The sequence below is a fragment of the Manis javanica genome, chromosome 2 (assembly GCF_040802235.1).
Source record: "Manis javanica isolate MJ-LG chromosome 2, MJ_LKY, whole genome shotgun sequence".
In the NCBI taxonomy this organism is placed as follows: Eukaryota; Metazoa; Chordata; class Mammalia; order Pholidota; family Manidae; genus Manis; species Manis javanica.
In genome coordinates, this window is record NC_133157.1 from 404,627 (window position 1) to 425,917 (window position 21,291).

The following is a 21,291-nucleotide window of genomic DNA, read 5'->3' on the forward strand; positions in this document are numbered from 1 at the left end:
TGAGTGAAGGAGGGGTGTTCACCACTGGCCTTCGGACCCATCTGGCTGCCTGCATGCCCAGTAGAAGCCTTCACAAGGTGTCCACCTCAAGTCACAGTGATGCCTGTGCTGGGCCATGGGAGAGATGATCAAATTCATTAGTGCTAAAAAGTACCATTACGAATGCTTTGCATTTTCAACCTAGAAAATCTCATAGTAGGAAATAAAAAGGAACCAGTTTTAGAAAACAATGAGAATTATGAAAAAAAAGCCACTTAAAAACACATGTACTGGATACTAACTTTATATGTAAAATGAGTAATACACATCTATGTATGCACATAAAGGCCAGAAAAGTCTAGAAGGAGATTCATTCCTACTCAAGAGTGAGTCCATATGGCGGAACAGGTGTCAAGGCTCCAAAACAGGGACAGAGACATAAAAGGTGCCTGCCCTCAAGGCAGACATTCCAAAGGCAAGGGGCATCAAACCCCCCCACAACACGAGGACACAGAGGACAGCTTCACAAACGAAGCAGGCTGAAGCACAGGGAAGCACAGGGCACTCCCTCAGAGCAGTGAGAGGGAAGGCCTCCGCACACCCAGCCAGACGTCTGAGCACTCAGGCAGCGAGAGCGCTTGGCCGGCAAAGGGTCCTGCGCTTCCTGGTAACAGCAGCGACTTTATGGAGGGGAGTTTTGTTTCTTTAGTGTTTAAGGACCTCTCTGGATGCCTGGGAGAGAATGAATCACACACGGAAGAGTAAGTAACCAGAATTCTGCAAAGGTCCAGAGCCTGAGAGTCAGGGAGATGATGCAGGGGAGTGGCCAGGGCCCACTGCAGCCTAGGGGTGTGACCCGCTTGGGCTGACAGAGGCAGTCAGGAGCTGAGGTCTCTCTAAGAAGGTGATTCTCAATAAGGGAGATCTGCCAGCCCCTCCCCCCACTCTCCTGGCAGGTCTGGGAGAGGTGGCGGCAGGCGTGGGCAGAGCCAGGGCTGCCGCGACCCCTGGACAGCACCAGGCTGAGCAAGCCACCAGGCCTCCTTGCCCAGAGGGCTTTGGGCCTGCGACACGGGGACCTCCTCACTGGGGTTCCTGCTCAGACCTCCTTCCCACAAATGTCTCTGACCACTTGCCTGTCACACCGCTCATGCTGGCCCTACCCTACACCATGCTCATGACCCCTCCCCAAAGCTGCTCTGGCTCTACTTTCAAAATAATCTCACTGCTTCTCAAGACATCATCCTCAACTTCTTTCTCACTTCCTAGAGCAATTTATGTTTAAACCTTGAGTGCTCCATCTGTAAGAGATCCTGAATCTGACCTTTTTTCTCACTGCCTTGCCAAGCCACGTCTGTCACCCAAATCGTGCAGCAGCCCTTTTCCCTTTTGCTCCCTTCAGCCAATTCTCAATGCACAACAAGAATGGCCCTGTTCAAATATGAAACCAGAACATTCTACCTTGCCCAGCCCCCAAGCCCTGACCTCTGTCCCCATCTTCACACCACTGCAGCGATGCTGGCCTCCTGCATAATTCTCCAGGACCGCCTGCCCACACCCATTCTCCTCTGCATCTGGGTCCCACATCCGGCCACGGCTACTTCCCTGGGCACGCACAGGGCGGGCACCTGGTAAGCACCAGTTGACTTAGCAAGTGAAGATGGAGGACCTGCAGACCGCACAACCACACTGGAGGCCGCCCACGCTCCCCTGCCCCTCGGCCCAGCCTTGGTTCAAGGCAGTCAGGAAAAGCAAAACCCCATGTGAGTTCCTCCCTACATATTAGCAGATTTGTTCCCTAGGAAGACAAAATTAAAGGGAGATTTTGAAACAAGTTAACTCAAAGATTTCATTTCCTTCCAGTTTCTCCTCAGGTACGTTTCCGGTGACTGTGAGCCGTATGAACGCCTCCCTGCAAACATTCCGTCACGTCTCCATGGGCCTCCCCATCACTACGTTAATGGCAGTCTACTATTTCATCAGGTTGATGTATGATGTAAGCATTTTTCTCCCACTAATTGTCTATGATTTTTCAATTTGCCATTACTTTAAAAAACACTATTAACGACTTCTTCATATGTGGTAATTACTGTGAATCCATTCATTCATTACTCAACTTCCCTGAGTGATGTGGGAAGTAATAAAGGGAAACCTCACTGAGGTGGAGGTGGGAAGCTGAAAGGGGGAGCCTTCAGTCACAGGAAGAACTGTGATCACAGACCCCAACCGACCCCGTGGCAGGAAGAGGCCCCCTCAAGCTCAGATGCTAACAGGAGAGGCACGCGCTGCACTGCCACAAGAGACCGGCCGACTGCAACCCCGTCAGTGAGCGCCCGCCTTTCCCCAGAGGGCTTTCCCTCAGAACCCCTCGCCGCGCCCCTGCCATCACCGGTCGGTGGGACTAGCCTGTGGCTTTGCCAGAGCTTCCACGTCCCAAACTGCAATCCTCTGCTGTTCCCAAACTAACCCGCCTGCTGATAAACTGGCCTGGCAGCGAACACCCAAGCCTGCCAACACTGCCCTCCCTTCAGGTGAAGCCCTGCACATAACACTCCCAAGCCCACATCAGTCATCTTTATCTTTTTGACCTGCCTCCATGGGTTAGGCTGCCAGCTCAGCACTGGGAAACAATTAACAATGGGTCCTTCCTGTTGCGTCCCCCTCCCACCGAGGGCCCCTGACACCTGCCTCTCTCACACTGCTCGTGACAGTGTAAAGTAGTTCAGTCACTTGTGGAAAAGTTTAGTAATTACTCGGTTAAACACAGTTACAACATGACCCAGCAATCCCGATGCTAGGTGAATAACCAAGAGAACTAAGAGCAGAGGTTCACACCTGTACTCCAACAGTCACAGAAGCAATGTTCACAATAGCCAAAGAGTGGAAATCGACCCAAACGTCCATCTACTGATGAACAGATGAATGAAATGTGCAACTTCCATACAACGAAATGTTATCTGTCCATATAAAGGAAAAAGGTACTGATATGTGCTACAACATGGGTACACCTTGGAAACATTATGCTAAATAAAAGAAGACAATCACAAAAGACCACTTATTGTGTGATTCCATTTATATGAAATATCCAGAAAAGGCAAATCCATAGACACGGAAGTAGACCACTGGCTGCCAGGGGCTACAAGGAGGAAAGAATAGGGAATGGCTGCTAATGGGAACAGGTTTCTCTTCAGAGTGATAGAAATGTTCTGCAATTAAAGAGTGGTGATAGCTGCAGAACTCTGTGAGTATAGAAAAAAATCACTAAATTGTACACTTTTCAAATGTTCGTTTCATGGTAGGTGAATTACATTTCAATAAAAAATTTAAAAAATCTTATGCTCCTGAACAGATACTAGAATTTGGCAAAACGTGTCAGTGCAAAGACATTTCCAAAGATGAAATGCAGGAAACTGTATCAAGGCTCAGCACTGACAGAGGGGCAGGGCACTAACTGCGAACCCCAAGTAAGCACAATGTGATGGTTCTTCTAAAACTCCACTCTTCTGATCAGTAGATCTGTATTACCAATAAAATAAAAAAGCAGTCAAATATTAAAATTATATTTTACTTTTGCCAATACAAAATTGTGGAATTATCCTTGATTCTGCTTCTTGGTGCACAGAGCCTAAAATACTTACTAGTCAGCCTCTGCAGAAAAAGTTTGCCACCTCTGGAACAAATCATCCCAGATGCACCCAAAACATGTCTGTCCCTGTCTTAATGAATGGCACTACCATCCGTCCTGCTGCTCAGGCAGAACCCAGACATCAGCCCAGGCCTGGAACCCCAGAGTCATCCCTAGCCCCCCACAGGGAAGGGACATCACCCATCCTGAGGACCGCACGTACCTTCTCCACACAGCCAGAAGGACCTACACAGCACGCAACCCTGGGCAGGTCACTCCCCTTCTATTGCCCTCTATGACCCCTAAAAGAGAGACGGCACAGCCTCTGATCGCTCACCAGCGACTTAGCTCCTTGACCCACGCAGCATACACCCTCAGTAGATGATAAAAGAGCGAGCCACAGAAAAGCTTAAACAAGTGGTCTCAAAATATTAATACTTATTTAATTTTCCAGCTGTTAACAATTCATAAGGCTTATGCACACACACCATCCTATTTGACTCGCCACCTCAAAGCAAGAGGTGCTCACCTCCCTTCTCAGGGCTGGGACCTGGGGCCAGGGACCTGCTCGCCCCATGGGGCTTTCCTCCTGCCCAAGGCCGCCGGCTCTGTGCTCTGCAGCCCGTGACAGAGACTCAGCCTACATCCTGAGGCACTCACCTTCTCTGCATTTTCCAGAAGAATTAGGGTGGAAGGTTACTTCTTGCCACCGGCGTCTCTGATGTGCCCTTTGTGACTTCTTCCAGACCTTGGAATGCCCTTCCACCGCACCTTCCCATATGGGCCTGGGCAGGACTGGCGCTGACACTTACCAGCCAGCCATATGAGAACATCCCCAAAAACCTAGAGAGCATGGTAACATTTACAGCATTTAAGGGATACTAGCATCAAAATAGATAATGCAGTAAGTCGGTCCCGTAAGCTCCACACTATCAAACTCAAGGTCAGTTCAGTCTTAGCAAGGGCCAACAGATCTCCATCCCCACCACCTCCCCCAGCCTTCAGGCCACCCTTCCTTCAGATTCTCGTTCAAGCTCTCCAGCTAGGCCTGTCTTATTTGCTGGCTTCCCCTTATCCCCACAGGACAGCCTGGGCCTCTTCTGAACCCTGGACCCACCATCTTCTCGACACTGACGCCCGGAGACTAAGAGGCACCCCCGGCCTCAGGAACCACAAGTGCACTGTCAGGCTCATCTCTTTCCCACACCTACTCCCTCTCACTCTTTCTTCAAATAGGAGTCAGTCTGACCCATTTTTAGCAGCTCAGCAGTTCCCACACTTGTCCTAGCGCCCATGTCTTCCCGGGACTCCCTCAATGTCTCCTGACTGTCCTGTGCCCACCCCAGCCCCGCACAGCAGCCAGAGCCGCAGGCCGCCCATCCCTCAAGTACAAGGCCTCATCCAGCCAGCGCCTCCTCGCCCCACCCTCTGCTCACACCAGCCATCACGCCCTGGCCGGCTCTAATGAACAGGGGACCCTGGGCAAGTGACTCACATCGCCTCTCTGGCTTCAGTCTCACCTGTAAGGCTGGAATAACAGTTCCTGCCTGGAAGGCCTGCCTGACAAGTGAGCAAATGAAGACAGGTGAAGTGCTCACAGTATGCCCACCAGGGGAAATGAAAGCTGCCTAGAACCAGGGAAGGGCCCTGCTTCACTTAAAAGCGCTGCTACCAATTCACAGTTTTTTCTGGAACTGAGAAGTCAGAGTTTCATAGAAATGTTAATAATCCTGGTATCACACCAGAGCAACGAAGAAAGAGCAAACGCAAACATGCTATTCCGGGAAAGGACACCTGCTGACCTGTAAGGACAATCTGTCAATTCCCTCCACACTTTCTCAAACAGTTCATACATGTTCCAGAATGTCAGGATCTAAAAGTTCTGATCTTGAAATCTATTCCAAAACCTTGTACCTCTATTGTGCCACCCAAAAGAGTTTCCACTCGTTGACTAATCACTCATAAATTAAGTCAGTACAAGGCAATTCTTCTTAAAATAATTAAACCAGTTAAGCCTACAAAGTAAAGTTCACCACTTAGAAACAGTCCCATGACAATACTGCGTGAGTGTCTCACAGTAGACAGACAGTACACTATTGTTACAAATTCTGTCCTAAGAAACAAAGCTAGGTAGATGGATTTGGTCAACAAGGCCAGGCCAATCTCCATCTGTCCCCCACTTCTTGCTGACCAACCCTTGATGCTGCAGGCCCTACCTTCCACTGGGCAGTGGGAGACAGCCAGTGAGCTGTGTCCTGACGTCTGTCCTGAGGAGTCCCCAGCACCCCCAGAGTGCAGGGATCGTCTGGGATCCAGCAGCCTCAGGCCAGGAAGGGGAGCCCCCACCGCCACCCTCTGAGGCAGCCCAGTCCCGGTGCCCACAGGCCTCCCACACCCAGTCATCTGCCCAGCAAATGTATACACTCTGTCACATCAAACACAAACAGCCCGTCAGCCAAGTCCTCACTTGCCCCGAGGACACACTCAGAAGCCCCAACCCAGCACCCAGCACCCACGGACACCACAAAGCACACAGTTCCTGCTCCTGGAGCCCTGGCTGCTCCACCGAGGGGCCACTGCACACAGGTGGTGCCAAACTGGCCCATGAGCCCTCAGCCCCCGAGACTAAGCCAGGAAGGGAGGCTGCCACCGACCTCAGTTCCACATGCTTAATGATGGCTGACGAAACCAAAAAGCCCTTCCTTCCTGCACACCTGGAGGAGAGAAGTCTGGGCTCGAGACCAGGGAGATGCGCCCTACGCAGCACTAACAGAACAAACAGCAGCATGGCCAAGGGCAGGCGTTACCCTTAAGTGGGGTTTCTTCCCAGGCCTCTGAATGCACCGTGCCCCTGCTGTCCAGTCTCACTGCCCCACAAATCCAAGCGCATGAGAGCCCATCAGCTTCTCTAAAGACAGACTGGCTCCTTGAGAACGAGACCCAGGCCATCTTCCTACAGCAGGCACGCGGCAGAAACATCTCTGCCACAGAGAGGAGGGAGGGAGAGGGGACAGAGGTAATGGAGGCTAGTAGCCTGCCAGTTTGTTACACATGCAAACCACAAATAAAGCAAAATTAAATGAAACAACAGATACTGGAAAGGCACAGGACGAGGGGCACGCAACCAGACCTGACCTGCATGTCGACCACTCTATGCTACACTATGCTGTGCAGAATCACGTCATTCCCGGCAGGCAGGGCACAAAAAGGAGACAGAGATCAAATAGGCAGTCTGGGCTATATGCTCCCTGTTGAGCTACCTCGACATTTCCCAAGAATACCCTGTGCAAGAGAAGCCAGAGATCCCAGCATCCATTGGGTGGCACACCACTCCAGGGACTGGGACTGCACGGGCACGTCTGGCGACAGCAGGCCCCCTATATGCCAGGATCAGCACACCTCTGTGTCCCCAGTCTGTAGCTAATGCAGCTTATAGGCAGGAAGCTTGACCTTCACCGCTTCTCTGCCTCGTAAAGAGATGTCACTCTTTTCCTATTCTGTGGTCCAAACTGCAGACTGCCTGGCTAAAAACACTGGCAAGACACCGTATCACCTCCTGTTCCTCTTACGAAATGGAGAAACTGGGACAGTACCCCACTTGAAAGGATTGTTATAAGGATTAAATTAAAAACTCCATATAAATCACTTAGTAGAGTACTTGGTTCACAACACACAGCAGGGGGAAAAAATTTCACCAGTTGTTGTAAATATTACACCCCTGCGTCCCAACCAAAGCTTTCTTAAAAAGGCAGGAGTGCGTACTGTGCTAATGGACAGTGACTGAAATGGGGAGTGGGGGGTTACCTAATAATATGGGTGAATGTAGTAATCATGATCTTGCTCATGTGCAACCTTCATAAGATAGTATATCAATGATACTTAATAAAAAAAAAGAGTTAATGGAGCTAAGAAAAAAAAAAAAAGGCAAGAGTGCTGCCACATGAATAAATGGGACTTGTGGAGCCATCCGGTCACACGAGACTCATTTCTGAAGAACAACTGGACTTGCCAGCCAACCACTGGCTCCTGAGACAGACCGCAGGGGGCAGAAGGCAACGCAGCTCCTCCAAGCTGCCCAACCACTCAGCAGTGTTTCCCAAGCAAACACCGACGGCTACAGCTCCAGCACCCCCAGTGTCCAGTCGTCTCCCAACACAGCACACATGGCTGGACCATGTCCCCAACGCTCTGCCAGGGGCTCCACGAGCTCTGCACACTCTGCCCCTCACCCCATTCCTGTGGGCCCAAAACCACCCATTCAGCCAAGCCCTCTCCTGAGGGCACCCAGTTCCATGCACGCTTCTCCGCAGCCCAGCCGGTCATCTCAGACCTGGCCTCCTCTCCACCAGCGCATTTCTCAGAAGTCCAACTCTGTGCCATGCACATCCCACAAAACTAAACATTTGTGGGAGAAAAGGCCAGAGTAGGATGGGAGCTCAATCACCCGAGTGCCTCCTCTGAGCCAGGTACCTGGCCCCTGGTGTCACGAGTCCATGACTGTGGGCAAGGGCTGAGTGTCCCATGTGACGGGGAGAAGGCCAAGAGCAGCCGCACTATGGGCTGAAGGTAAATGGGGGGCTGGCAGATGAACGCCAATGTCTGAGAGCAGCCTGCAGCGTTGCGCGACACCTGGCCTAACTTCTCAGGCTGACCACCACAATGCCATCAGGGCGCAGGCTGTGGGACCCTCACACAACTGCTCCTTCCCACTTCATCACTTGTTCCCAGAGGAAAACAGCCTGTGCAGGCAGACTGAACAAATCTTCAAGGCTAGAGAAGCTCTGCCAGAACTGAAACTAGTTAGTGATCTTCCACCTGTTTACCAGTACTTACAGAAGAAGATATTAAGGAATTACTATGAAAAAAGTCTTCTAGGCCTCACACACATGGTTTTCTCATTTATGGCAAGAGTGACACTGAGTGTGGTGGGGAAAGGACGGACTTCTCAGTAAATGACGCTCAAGGGAACATCCATATAGAAGAGAACGGGTCCCTACACCTTATACTATGCACAAAAAAATTATTCCAGAAAGTGCAAACTAAACCCAAAGCAAACAAAAGGAATAATAAAGATTAGGGTGAAAAGCAAGTAAAACAGAAAATAGAAAAACAAGCAAAAGTTAATTCTTTGAAAAGGTAACAAAATTGACAAAACTTTAGATAAACTGACCAAGAAAAAAAACTGAAAGAAATTAAGTCCTAAATAGATGCAAGACATCCTGGGTCCTTAGACAGGGAGACTTACTATTATTAAGGCGATAATATTCCCTAAACTGACTTACAAATTCAATACAATCCCTATCAAAATCCTAGAAGGCTTTTCGCTGCTATGGACAAGCTAATCCTAGAATTCATATGCAACTGCAAGGGACCCAGAAAAGCCAAAGTTGGTGGTCTCACCTTTCCTAACTTCAAAACTTACTACAAAGCTACAGTATTTAAAGACAGTATGTCACTGGCCTAAGTACAGATGTACAAATTAGTGCGCTGGAACTGAGAGTCCAGAAATGATATGACAGTTATGGTCAATCTGCAAAAGAGGCATCAGGACAACTCAACAGGGAAAGGACAGTCCCTTCAACCCACAGGGCCGGAGCATCTGGATTTCCACATGCAAAGGAATGAAGTTGGACCCCTACCTCACACCACATATAAAATTAATTCAAAATGGATCACAGATCAAAATATAAGAGCTAAAACTGTAAAACCCTTATAAAAAAGCACAGGGGTAACTTCATGACATTGAGTTTGGCAATGGACTCAGATATGAAGCCAAAACACAAGGAGCAGAGGAAAACAAACGGGGTTCCGCCCAAGTAAACACATCTGTGCTTCAAAGAACGTGATCAAGAAAGTGAAAAGACAATGAGAGAAAATATTTGCCAATCCTGTATCTATAAAGGCTCTATATCTATAATCTTCAAGATGTAAAAAAAAACTTCACTGAACTCAACAACAAAAAAAGATAATCCAACAGAAACAGGCAAAGGATTACTATAAACATTTTTGTAAAGAACATGCAAAAATGGCTAATAAGCACATAAAAAAATGCCCAACATCAGGAGTCATTAGGGAAATCCAAATCAAAACCATATCAAGATACCACTTCTCACCCAACAGAGTGGCTAGAATCAAGACCACAGTTAACAGCAAGTGTTGGCAAGAATGTGGAGAAATAGAACCTTCCTACACTGCTGCCAGGAATGTAAAATCCTACAGATGCTGTGGAGGCCAGTTTGGCAGTTCCTGAACACAGAGTCACCACGTCCCCAGCAATTCTACTCCTACGTAGACACCCAACAGAAATAAAAACCTACATCTGTACAAACACTTGTCAATGAATGTTCACAGCAGCATTATTCGTAATAGCCAGAGAAACGAAACAACTGATAAGTGAATAAAACACAGTACAGCTGTGCAAGGGAATATTATTCACCCATACAAAGGCCAGCACTGACATCTAGTCACCAGAGAAATACAAACCACTTCACACTAAGACACTCCACGCCAAGCGAGAAAGGCTACAAAGAAGAGGACAAACAATATGGAGAATTAGCGAGGACCTGGAGCAGCTGCCACTTCCTCACACTTGTGACGTGGCACCACCACTCTGGATAGACAGGCACATCCAGGACGCAGCCTTCTGCTCCTAGGTGTACACATAGCAACATACAAGAATGTTTACATCAACTGTACCTGAGCACCCCAAAACTGGGGACAAATGCCCAGGGACAGTCCGATGAATAGAGAAACTATGGTATCTCATACAGCGGAACGTTCCACAGCAGTGCACAGCGTGAAGCAACAGTGTGAACCTCAGGAACATCCCGTGGGTGAAAGAAGGCAGACAGGAGGGCCCGTGCCTGACGTCCTTCAGATGGAGTTCGGAATCAGGCAAAACTAATCAAGCTGTCAGAGGCCAGGACAGGAGTTATCCTTGAGGAGGTGTGGACAGACTGGAAGGGGCACAAGGGGGCTTCTGTGGTCTGGTAATGTTTCCTGCTTCATCTAGGTACTGGGACATTAATGAAAATATACACGTAAGTGGTTACCAAAGGGAAGGAGTTGGGGAGGGTGGGAAGGGCAGGAAGGAGAAGGGGATTAAGGGGCACTATAATTCACAGTCACAATATAAGTAGGTCACAGGGAAGGTAGTACAGCATGGAGAAGACAAGTCATGATCCTATAGCATCTTACTACACTGATGGACAGTGACTGCAATGAATGGGTGAGGACTCGATAATATGGGTGAATGTTGAAACCACAATGTTGTTCATGTGAAACCTTCGTTAAGATTGTGTATTGATGCTTTAAAAGAAAATATACACTTGAGTTTTTGTGTCTATGTGTCACACATTAATAAAAGAAAAAAATACAGAATTCATGCTTTGATTAAATGTCTGGCTGTTACTCAATCTACTTGAGCGATGGTGACGGATACTAGAGAACCATAATGGACTGGAGCAGACCGCTGGAGTGGAGGAGCCAGAGATGAGGGACACCTGACCTTTCACGGGCCCACATCACTGCTGGTATTTGTCTCCCCTGCGCTCACAGAGTTCACGGGACACAGGACAAGGAAGAAACCAAGAGGCGCTAAGCCTGAACGCCAGCCCTGGAATCTGACTGGAAGAAGAGGACCCAGACTCCAAGCACAGAAGTCACCTTAGCTGACGACTTCGATCTATACAGGACAGAGAGCCCTCTGGGCCTTTTTCAGGCTGGCACTTATTAGGAAGCTACTGGGGGGTCAGATGTTTTCCAAGAGCTCACAGAATCTATTCCTCCAGTCCTACAGGAGGTGTACTGCATGATAACCGTGCAGTTTTCTCTGCGAAGTACTCTGGCTAGCAAATGAGCAAAGACTGTCATTTTGCAACCCCTAATGAGTTAATACTTCTGAGCAATGAATGCCAATGACTGTTAACATCACAAAGCAAGGTGATCAGACATAATATGCCTGATTAAAAAACTCAATACTAACTATGACATATCCTTGCTAAAAAAACAAGATTTTTAAAAGACAAATCGACGTCTGATGGAGCCTCTAGCTCAGGGCTGTTTAACCGAAAAGTAGTATGATTCACAAGCCTGAGCCATGTACATAATTTTAAATTTTCTAGTAACTACATTTGAAAAAAAGGAATTAGAAACACAAATTACTTTTAATGATACATTACTTAACCCAAATATCCAAGATATATTTTAACATGAAAGCAATATTTTTGAAGTATTAACATGATACTGCACATTCTCTTCTGTACTCCTTTCAAAACCCTGTATTTGTACTTTCTGCACACCTCAATTCATGCCAACTACATTTCAACTGCTCAAGGAGCCACATGTGGCTAGTGGCTATCATACTATCACACTGGAAAGCAGTAGCTCTAGATCTTAAATATCAAAGACAGGAAATACAGAGGACAGAGGAACATGTTAAACATCACATGAATGCAATCAACAAGATCAGGATTATGGGAAACTGTGGGACACATGAACCATTATCTTCAAAATCTAACTGCAGGAAAAAAATAAAGACATGGAAATCAATATACTGCGATTTAAGAGATATCTATGAAGGGCAATAAGTCAACCATATTGTGTTCCTAATTTGAAATTAAATAAGAAATCCGAACAATGACTGGATATTTCATTGAAATATTTATATTAACTGTAATATTCACAGACGACATATGTCTGAGAACCGCTTCAAAATTCGGGCTTTGGGACTGACCATGAGGGAGTGACGGCTGCGCCACTGTGCTCCCAAACAGGCTGGGTGAAGTTCCATGATAAAAAGCCTAAAATATCTACCGATGCATTTATTTGCTTGTATACACTCAGTAATTATAATACTGGTGGCCGGCCAAGAGAAGAATTGAGTGGCTAGAGGACAAAGGAGGGAAATGTTTCATTTTACACTCTCTCATACTTCTTCAATTTTTGAACCATGTAATTGTCTTATCTACTCAAAAAATTCAATTTAAACATATATACCTTTACAGAAGCCAAGGGCCTCTCTGCATCTCCACTGTGCCACTGGGCCCACGCCTGTTCACTGCCGCCTGCTTCCACTCAGGTCTTCCTTCAATCCACTCTCCAGACAACAGCCAGGCTCGCCTTTTGAAAATACCACCGCTGCCTAAAATCCTTCAGAGACTGCCTACAGCTTAGGGACTACCGATGTGCCACCCCAGCTCCACGGCCTGCTTTGGCCTGGCGCTGCCTCCAGCTCCACTCATGCCTCTTGCCCCTGCTGACCTAGTAAATCCCCCAAGTACCAAAGGACACCAGCTCACCCAATTCACAGTTGAGGAAACTGGGACATCTCTATAACAAACACCACATGGCTTTTAAAGATGTCAAAGATACAGAAGCACATGGGAACAAGGAGAGTACAAACAGCTCCTCCTCACTCACTATGGCCACTTTCAAATATGAGCAAGCACACTCATAAAGATTAGAAAAAAGAGGTAACAAATATCTGATATTCTGGGGTTTCTAGTTTTCAATGTTCTAAATTTGTTAAATGCCTTTTTTTTTGGCGGGGGGAGGGGGTATCTCACCATTCCAGTTCGTGCCCTCCCTCTTCTAACACCTGGACTAACTCATCTTCCTTAAAGAGCCGTTCCCGGCATAAGTCTGGCTGCAGCAAATCAGTGCAACGGCCAATCTTGTTCACGTTTAACTGATTCCATCTCATTTCCTGCTTGGTAATATCTGCTCTATTATACTCTTAAATTTTGTGAAATCAGAGACCAATATCAAAAACTTGTACATCCTCTTACACGATACCTAGACAGCACTTCATAAACAGCAGATGCTCAATTAGTACTTCTAGATCTCTTAAAAAGAGCATTTTTAAATATTCTCTGACCAGAATTTACAAACCTATTAAAGTGAGGTTTAGAAAGCAATCCAAAAACTTTTCCAAAATAAAATACCACTGATAGTGATGCTTCTGGAAAAATGACCTCTTACCTACTAAGACACTCTTTGAAAGGAAACGCCACCTTCAAAGAGTCAAAAGAACCACTTCAACTTTGGTTTTTTGAATCCAAAAACTTCTAAAAGATTTTTTTAGTAAGTGAAAACTGTAAGTTAAATAAAAATAAGACAATAGAGGGCTTCTCCATTCTGGAACTGATGCTTGTGTCACACCTGCAGCAGCCAAGCGGCTGGTCTCAGCAATTGTAACATGTGACTGGCTGAGTTTCAGCGCTAGTTGAAATCAGACTGCCCACTTACCGTAAGATAAAGGCATCCATCAAACGTATTCAGTCCACTGAGATGACAAGGAACATAAAGTTCCTAAAGAGAGGAACCCAAAATGTGGCTCTTAATTAGCTCAATTATTCTCAAAGACAAACTCAATGAAATGTGGTCACACATACAGAAATGTTTTGTACTGTGACAGGGAGCAGGAGGAGGAAAAGGGGTCCCCACTGTGGCACTGATCGCATGTTAGATCTCCAACAACTCAGCCGCCCCCAGATGTCTTCAGACTTTAAGACTGATGTACATTTACCACTCTTGCTAACCTTTGTTGTGACTCCAGAACCACAAACTACACAGTAAGATCCCAAGATGGGCAGCCCTTTCCACGGGATAGCTGTGCTTTTGGTGTGGGTGCAAATGCACATCTCAAGATTTGCAGTAAATGATTTCTGATTTCTAGATGGTGGAACAGATTCCCCCAACCCTTCTCCTAACAAAAATCAACCAAAGACAATAAATGAGAAGAGAATATACTACCGAAGTGATATCTGACACAAAACACAAACAGGAAAATGGAGGAAAGTTCTATATGCACAGGGCAGAGGAAGGGGAAACCTGAGTGAGTTACTGCCAGGCAGCAGCTGACCGACCCCACAGGGCTGTGGGGAGGCTCAGAAGACGAGTGAGCCTGGCGCTAAGAGGGGTGTGGGTGTCCAATTCCACACATGGAACAGTGGGGTCCCCAGGCTCCTCCTGCACTCTCATACAAGCACTCCTCTTCTGCAGCCACAGGGGACCAGAGGTGAAGCTCCGTCAAAACCACCAGAAATGTACCACACTTGCACACAGCGGACACAAAGAAAGACCTAGGAGTAAGCTCCCCCACTGAAAACAGGGAGCTCAGGGAAAGGCCATCTGCAGAGCCACAGGGGACCCTCCTCATCCCCTTGCCCATGAACCCAGTGCCAGAACATGCCGCCCACACCAGCAAGGCAAGAGACCAAGGACCTTCTCAAAGAAATCAAACGAGCGGACAGCAGCTTCTGGAGGACAGCAGACAAAAAGACCTTAGTCATCACCTCCAGTCAAAGCGACAAGTAACCAAGACCCCCAGACACTCAGCTGTCCGCTTTTACACTTATTCTTACAGGTGAATAAACAGCCAAAGACCACGAAGCACTGAAGAAGCCTTGAACAATTTTTTAATTGTAATTTTTAAAATTTCACTGAAAATAAGAGATAACAAGGGTACTGTATACATAAAACAAGTACTGAAGGCCTTTAAAATTATGTTTGAATATTTATCATGAGAACATTCCCTGCTCTTTTCAAACCCTGTGAAAACGACTCTCTGCTCATCAAGGCTGCTTAGAATGACTCGTGTGTGCTATGAAAACTTGTCCTAAGTGAACACATGGAACTAACTCTTCATTTATTCTTTCGTTGTTCTTGCTAGGAGTGCATGTTTGCATCCACATTTTTAAATGGAGTTATGAATGCAGTCTACTGCAGACAAAGGACATGAAAATATGAAATCAGAAGTTAAAAACTGAGTGAAAGAACTAGAAAATAGTCAAAAAATGCTCCCAAAAAATAGAACAAAAAGAACAAAACGTGACAAGGAGAAAATATCTTTAAAATTAGAGTACTAAGTACAGGAAGTCCAACATTCAACTAAAGGAACTGGAAAAGGAGAACACAAAGAAAACAGTAGAGAACAAACTATCTCAAATATATTGTACAAAAGCTTCTTGTAAATGAAGGAGCACAAATCTCCAGATTTCAGGGTTACTTGGCACCATGCACGACAAATGAAAAAAAGGCTACCTGCTAAGGGACATCATGAAAATTAGGAAAATCAAGGATGCAATAGTCCTTAAAATTTGGTGGGGGACTAATACTAAGGATTAAGAATAAAACTGGATGTATCAACAGCAACAATTAAAACTAGAAGATACTGGAGCAATGACTTCAAAATTACTTCCAAACTGAAATGCCAAGCCCAGCCAAACCTGTTCTTTAAGTGTGCTGGTAGAATCAGTACATTTTCAGACATGCAAGTCCCAAAAGTCTGCTTCCCTACAAACTACTGGGAAGCTACTAGAGAACAAGCAAACACACAGCAGGGAGCCATCAGTCACAAGGAGAGGGGCTCCCACTGGAGAATGGTGGGGAGGTTCCCAGGAAGACAGTGTGCACCAGGCCCAGGGAACCAGCGCTCCGACGTGGGCAAGGTGGCTGAGGAGCACCATGAAACCAGCTGGTGAGCTGACAGCGCTGAGTGGTAAAGACTTAAAGTGAGAAACATTTTACAGACTAGAAGGTGCATGAATATTATTTCCAGTTCAAATAAAGCCAGACAAATGAAAAATAAGGCAATTAATAACGCAGGGGAGGAAAAAAAAAGTCTGTACAAAAAAAGATATACGATTGTAGTTTACCACCTGGCTCAACATGGTACAAGAATGACTTGAATAGACTGATGAAGATTCCAGATACGGATTTAACCAAAATTGTGAGTTAACTAAATAAGAGAGAGTATGAAAGAACTGAAATCATCATCTACCATTAGGGGAAGCCAACACAGATAACCACTAAAATCGTTGACTAAAGATGTGACAATATAAGTATATTATTTAAAAACATGAAGTAAATGCTAGAGAGTCAGTGGCTGCTGCCTCTCTATAAAGGCAGAAGAGGAAGATAACCTTTTCATTGTCTTTTAGCACTATTTGACTTTGCAAATTATGAGCATGTGCACATATTAAGAAACAAAAACTAAAGTTAAAGAGATACATGGCAGCTTCTTAGAAGAAGGCCCTCCTGCTGAAAGGTGACATCTTTCTGGCTCAAAAGCCTTAGGCCTGCACAGCACCCTGGGCCCTGGCCCTGGATGGTCCTGAAGACACATCAGTCCCCAGGAGCCTCCCACTACTAATGCACTAAATGAGGGGAGGGGAGCATTCCACTACCTCACTAGTTCTTGTTAGTGTGAAAACGAGTGATAATCTTTCTAGGTCAAGGAAAAGAGAAAAGAATAAATATGCAGTTAGGTAAGTTTCAGGTATCCACTTTGCTGGTTTAATCATTTGGCACTTACGGAACCCTGATCCAGTAACTACTTCCCAGATTTACTGGCAACAGATGATCAAACTCACACAGGGTCCAAGAGGCCCCTCACCCTATTATGCACCTCCATATCAACTTGGAATCACAAATCTAAACCCAGGGCTTGTACTGACCTAAAATGACCACCGCAGATACAGCACGTGTTTAGTGATCACAGGCTGAGGCAGACAATCCATCTTCTCCACAAGCTCTGTATCCCTGGGCCTCACTGTGCCTGTTTTCTCATCTGCAAATGGAAATACAACATACCTACCTCACGACATCAGTCCCCCTTTAATGAGTGAATTCATGCTAAGTGCTGTGGCAGAGCGGGAATAAGGGCTCAGCAACACAGGCTGTCATTATCGTCAGTGCGGTCAAGTCCTCTATTCAAAGCTGCCTGTAGAATCAGAAACATCTGGGGCCATTTGCTCATCAATTATTCAATAAAAACCTACTACATGCCAGACACCGGGCAAGTGCTAGTCTTATAACTAAACCAAGTCATTCTCAGAAGACTTGTTTTCCTGCTGCACAGGGCCAGGAAAACTAAATAAGAGAACTTAGCAGAGGGCTTGCACAGACCCCGGGACACAGCAGGTGCCCAATAAAAGCCATCATCCATCACTACACATCTTCTCTCCCCCAAGCCCGGAAGTGCTTTTAGGGTTTTCTAATTTAACTTTTCGTTTCTGGAGCCTAAAAATCACCCGAATATCGTAGGTACTCAATAAAAACTCCCTGTGTTGAAATTCAAGAACTCCCCTGTACCTCGCCAGGTTACTTACATCAACACTCCCCAAAAAATGTAAGAGAAAGACCGCACATTACCTGGAATCAAATACACCGTTAAGCCTGTGCACCCAACGGTCGCAACAGCTCCTTCCTACACCTGGGCTCTCCCGTCTCTGCACACCCGGGGCGACTCCACCCAGACGGACACTGCCAGGCCGCCACTTTCCCACACCGGCCCGGGCCGCCCGCGCCCCGCCGCCCCCGCGTTCCCCCGCGCGGCCGGTCCCGCTCGCGGAGTTTGGCTCCGTGCTGCTGCGGCCGGGACGCAAACTATCGCAGAGCGAGCGCGGAGGGGCGGCCGCGAGCGCCAACAAAGGAGGGGGGCGCACCGCCGGGCCGAGACCGCACGCCCGCGCCGGGCCGCACCGCGCCGGCCGGCAACTTTCTGGGGGCGCCGCCCGCCTAGCACGGCGGAAGGTCAGCGGGCGGGGCTGCCGGCGGCCCCAACTTGGCCGGCGCGCCCCACTTTCCTTTTGTCCTCCACCCCTCGCGCGGCGGCGGCTACGAGGCGGCGGCCTCCGGGAGGCCTCCGGGCGCGCCACCCGCGCCGCCCGCAGCCGCACAAAGCGCGCCCCGCGCCGCGCGGCCCGGACGCCGGCCTCGGCCCGGCCTTGGCCTGAGGCGCAGCTGCGAGAGCGGCGGCGACGCGGGAGGCGCAGGCCCGCCGCTCCCAGCCCGCCGACCGCCGCGCCGCCGCGCCGCCACCCCGCCGCCCCCGCGCGGCCCGGCCCGGCCCGCTCCTCACCTCGGCATCGGCGGCCGCCATGGCCCGGGCCCGTAGCGTGGCCCCGCCCCTCCCGCGCGCCATGCCCCGCCCGCGCCTCGCGGCCCTCGCCGGGGCGGGGCCGGCCGTGTGCGTCTGAGCCTGCGCGCGCGCCTGCGCGCTGAAGCCCTGCGTACGGCGCTCGCAGAGCGGCCTGCGCGGACCGGAACCGGGGCGCGCCTGCCCGGTGGGGGCGGCGCAGCGGGCGGCCTTCCCGAGTCGCCGCGGCAGTCGGGCGTCATACTCCCTCCGGCCCCAATATTCTCTGTGGGCGTCTGGTGGGCTGGCCGGGGATGAAGAAGGAACCATGACCTCTAACCCCGGACACACATGGTTTCCGTCGGCCTTCGCCGAAGGCGGACCCTCACTTGCGTACTAGGGCGGGGCCCGTGTGGGGAGGCCCCGCTGCGGAGGACCCCGTTGGCGGGGAAGCTCCGGTTACGGGGTGTGCCCGGTGAGGGAATGCCCCAGCTGGGGGTGGGGGGTCCGGTTGTAGGGTGTGCCTTGGGCGGGGGAGAATGTCCCCGCTGAGGGGGAGTTCCGGTTGTGGGGTGTGCCCGGTGGGACGGGGTGACGGGGTAGGCTTCCGGGAAGGAGCTTGTGCCCGCAGGGAGCACTGCCCTGGCTGGAAAGGAGCTCCAGAGAGGGGAGAGGAATGTCCCGATGGGAAGTGCTGCCTCCGTTGGAGGTGCCCTGGTTAGAGGAGGTTTCTCGATTGGGCGAATACCCCAGCTGCTGGGGTGGGGGGTACCCTGGCCAGAGGGCATGTCCAGACTGTGGGTGAGGGTGCTCTGTTTAGGAAAGGTGCCTTGCTAGGAGAGTGTGACCTGGCCTGGGTATTGTCCTGATTAGAAAGGCTGGGGATTGGGGGGAGGGGAGGGAGCCCGGAAAGGGAGGCTTGCCCCCGTTGGGTGGTGCTCTTGTTAGGGAAGATGTCTGGCTTGGGGTGCTCCAGTTAGGAGGTGTGCCCCAGCTGGGCAGCCCTCTGGAACTTGCCTGCCTCCTCATGCCCAGGGCAACCTTTCATATTCACACCTGGCAGCCTTCACTGGACACCACCACGTAGACTGGCATAGGCCACCTGCTCCCCACAGCCAGACTGTTTCTCCCATCCCCTGGGAGTTGAGAAAAGAAGCATAGGCTGAATCTGGGGTTCTCTAGTCAGTCTTCAGAACAGGAACTGAGGAAGCCCTGAATGGAAAGCCAGTCCACCCCGCATGCACAGCAAGAGCTCAGTCTCATGGGTGACAGGCTCCAGGAAAGCTTAGTCCACCACGCTGGGCATTGACACTGATGCACACAGATACAGAGGAAGAAATGGAACACCCTAAGTATTAAAACTTTGCCAGTCTTGCGGGGGCAGCTTAAGCCAGCTCCTGAGTGGCCTTCATGCACACCTGCCTCTCCAGCACTAGCCATCCGCTTCCTTGGGCCCCAGTCAGTCCTTGTCCTGAAACACTTTTATCTCCCATCTATGACTCACGTATCTGCCGTCCTTGGGTCTCGAATCCCTCCTCTTCAGGGAGGCCTTCCCTTGCCTCCTGCTTAAAAATATCCTTTGCCACAGAACTTCCGTGCTTTGTTTTGCTCCATAGCACTCCATTATCATGCCGTTTTCCCCACTAGAATGTAAATCCAGGAAGTCAGGGATTTTGTTTTGGGTGCCCTAGTGTCTAGAATAATGCTTGGCATGCAGGCGACAAATATGTCAGATTAATAAAGGAGTTTAATATGTGGAGGAAAACCCTTTACCAGGCAAACATCAGCCATAAATGAGTACGTCAGAAGTAGGCTCCATTCCCATTTTGCACTATCAGCCCAACCCACCCCTGCTCTGTACACTCACTCATGTCAAGCACTGTTCTTGGCATATGACGCGTTAACTTTACCTGTCAAGCCATTCCTGAGAGGCAGCCATTGCCCCCCACATTCTCGAAGTGAGCAGACAAGGAAGCGAGGGGGTTGAGTCTCACCAAAGCCACACAACTGTAGAGAGGGGTATGGGACTTGGTCTACCAGATGTTTTACAGGCTGTCCTACTTGGGACATACTTTCTGCTTTTCTCCAATATTCACACCCTTCTTGTCCCACAAATAGTAAGTTTTAGCTGGGTATAAGGCTGCCTGGCTGAAGAACACATTGCCAACTATAAAGGGTGACCAGTGGGATTTATATGGAAGTGACACAATCTACTTCCCAGACTGTCCCCCAAGAAGCTGCAGGGACAGGTCCAGTAAGCTGGGTGACAGTGAACACTGAAACAGTCACCCTTAACCCAGGGGTGGAGGCTTCCACTTGATAATGACAGTTATGTCACCAGACCCGAATCTCCCACCTCTGGACTGTTAAATGTAAAAGAAACTCATAGGGAAAGGGGGTTCAACTTGTTCCCTCAGAGTCCCATGAGCTTAAGGTGTAGTTACCTGAGACACCAAACCAAGGGCACCACTTCACCACATGGCAGAACTGAAATTTGAACGCAGTCTTACCTGGACACCACCTCCAGGGGTTCCCAAAGCACGGTCCAGGATCCCTGGCCCCCTAGTGCATTTACGGGCCCCCAGCACTGGAACACTGGCACGATGCCCCTTTGGCAAACATTGCTCTGCTGAACCCTGACTTTTTATTTGCTCTGGGGTTCCTTGGGTCTGTCTTTTGAAATGGGGAAGACCAGGAAGGGGGCCCGTGTGTTTGCGCTGGCATGGGAGGCAGCAAGCACCATCCCTCACAGCCAGACATGGCAGAGCCAGCATGGACTTGAGGTCAAGGGGAAGAGGATCTGGGCAAGCCCATGACGCCCCAC

The 21,291-nt window shown here is 49.0% G+C and overlaps 1 protein-coding gene across 13 annotated transcripts in view; it reads right to left on the reverse strand.

The window, feature by feature from the left end:
• Positions 1–18,589, reverse strand: part of EHMT1 (euchromatic histone lysine methyltransferase 1) — a 143,612-nt gene extending 125,023 nt beyond the window's left edge. For 3 of the 13 annotated variants that reach the window (XM_037007473.2, XM_037007472.2, XM_037007469.2), the window contains exon 1: positions 18,471–18,574. In XM_037007473.2, coding sequence (XP_036863368.1) covers positions 18,471–18,533 — 63 coding nt within the window. In that variant the 5' untranslated portion in view covers positions 18,534–18,574. Of the gene's footprint in view, positions 1–18,470 lie in introns of all 13 variants that reach the window. The other 10 variants (XM_037007478.2, XM_037007471.2, XM_037007482.2 and 7 more) reach the window with 8 other exon arrangements.
• Between the last annotated feature and the right edge of the window lie 2,702 nt (positions 18,590–21,291).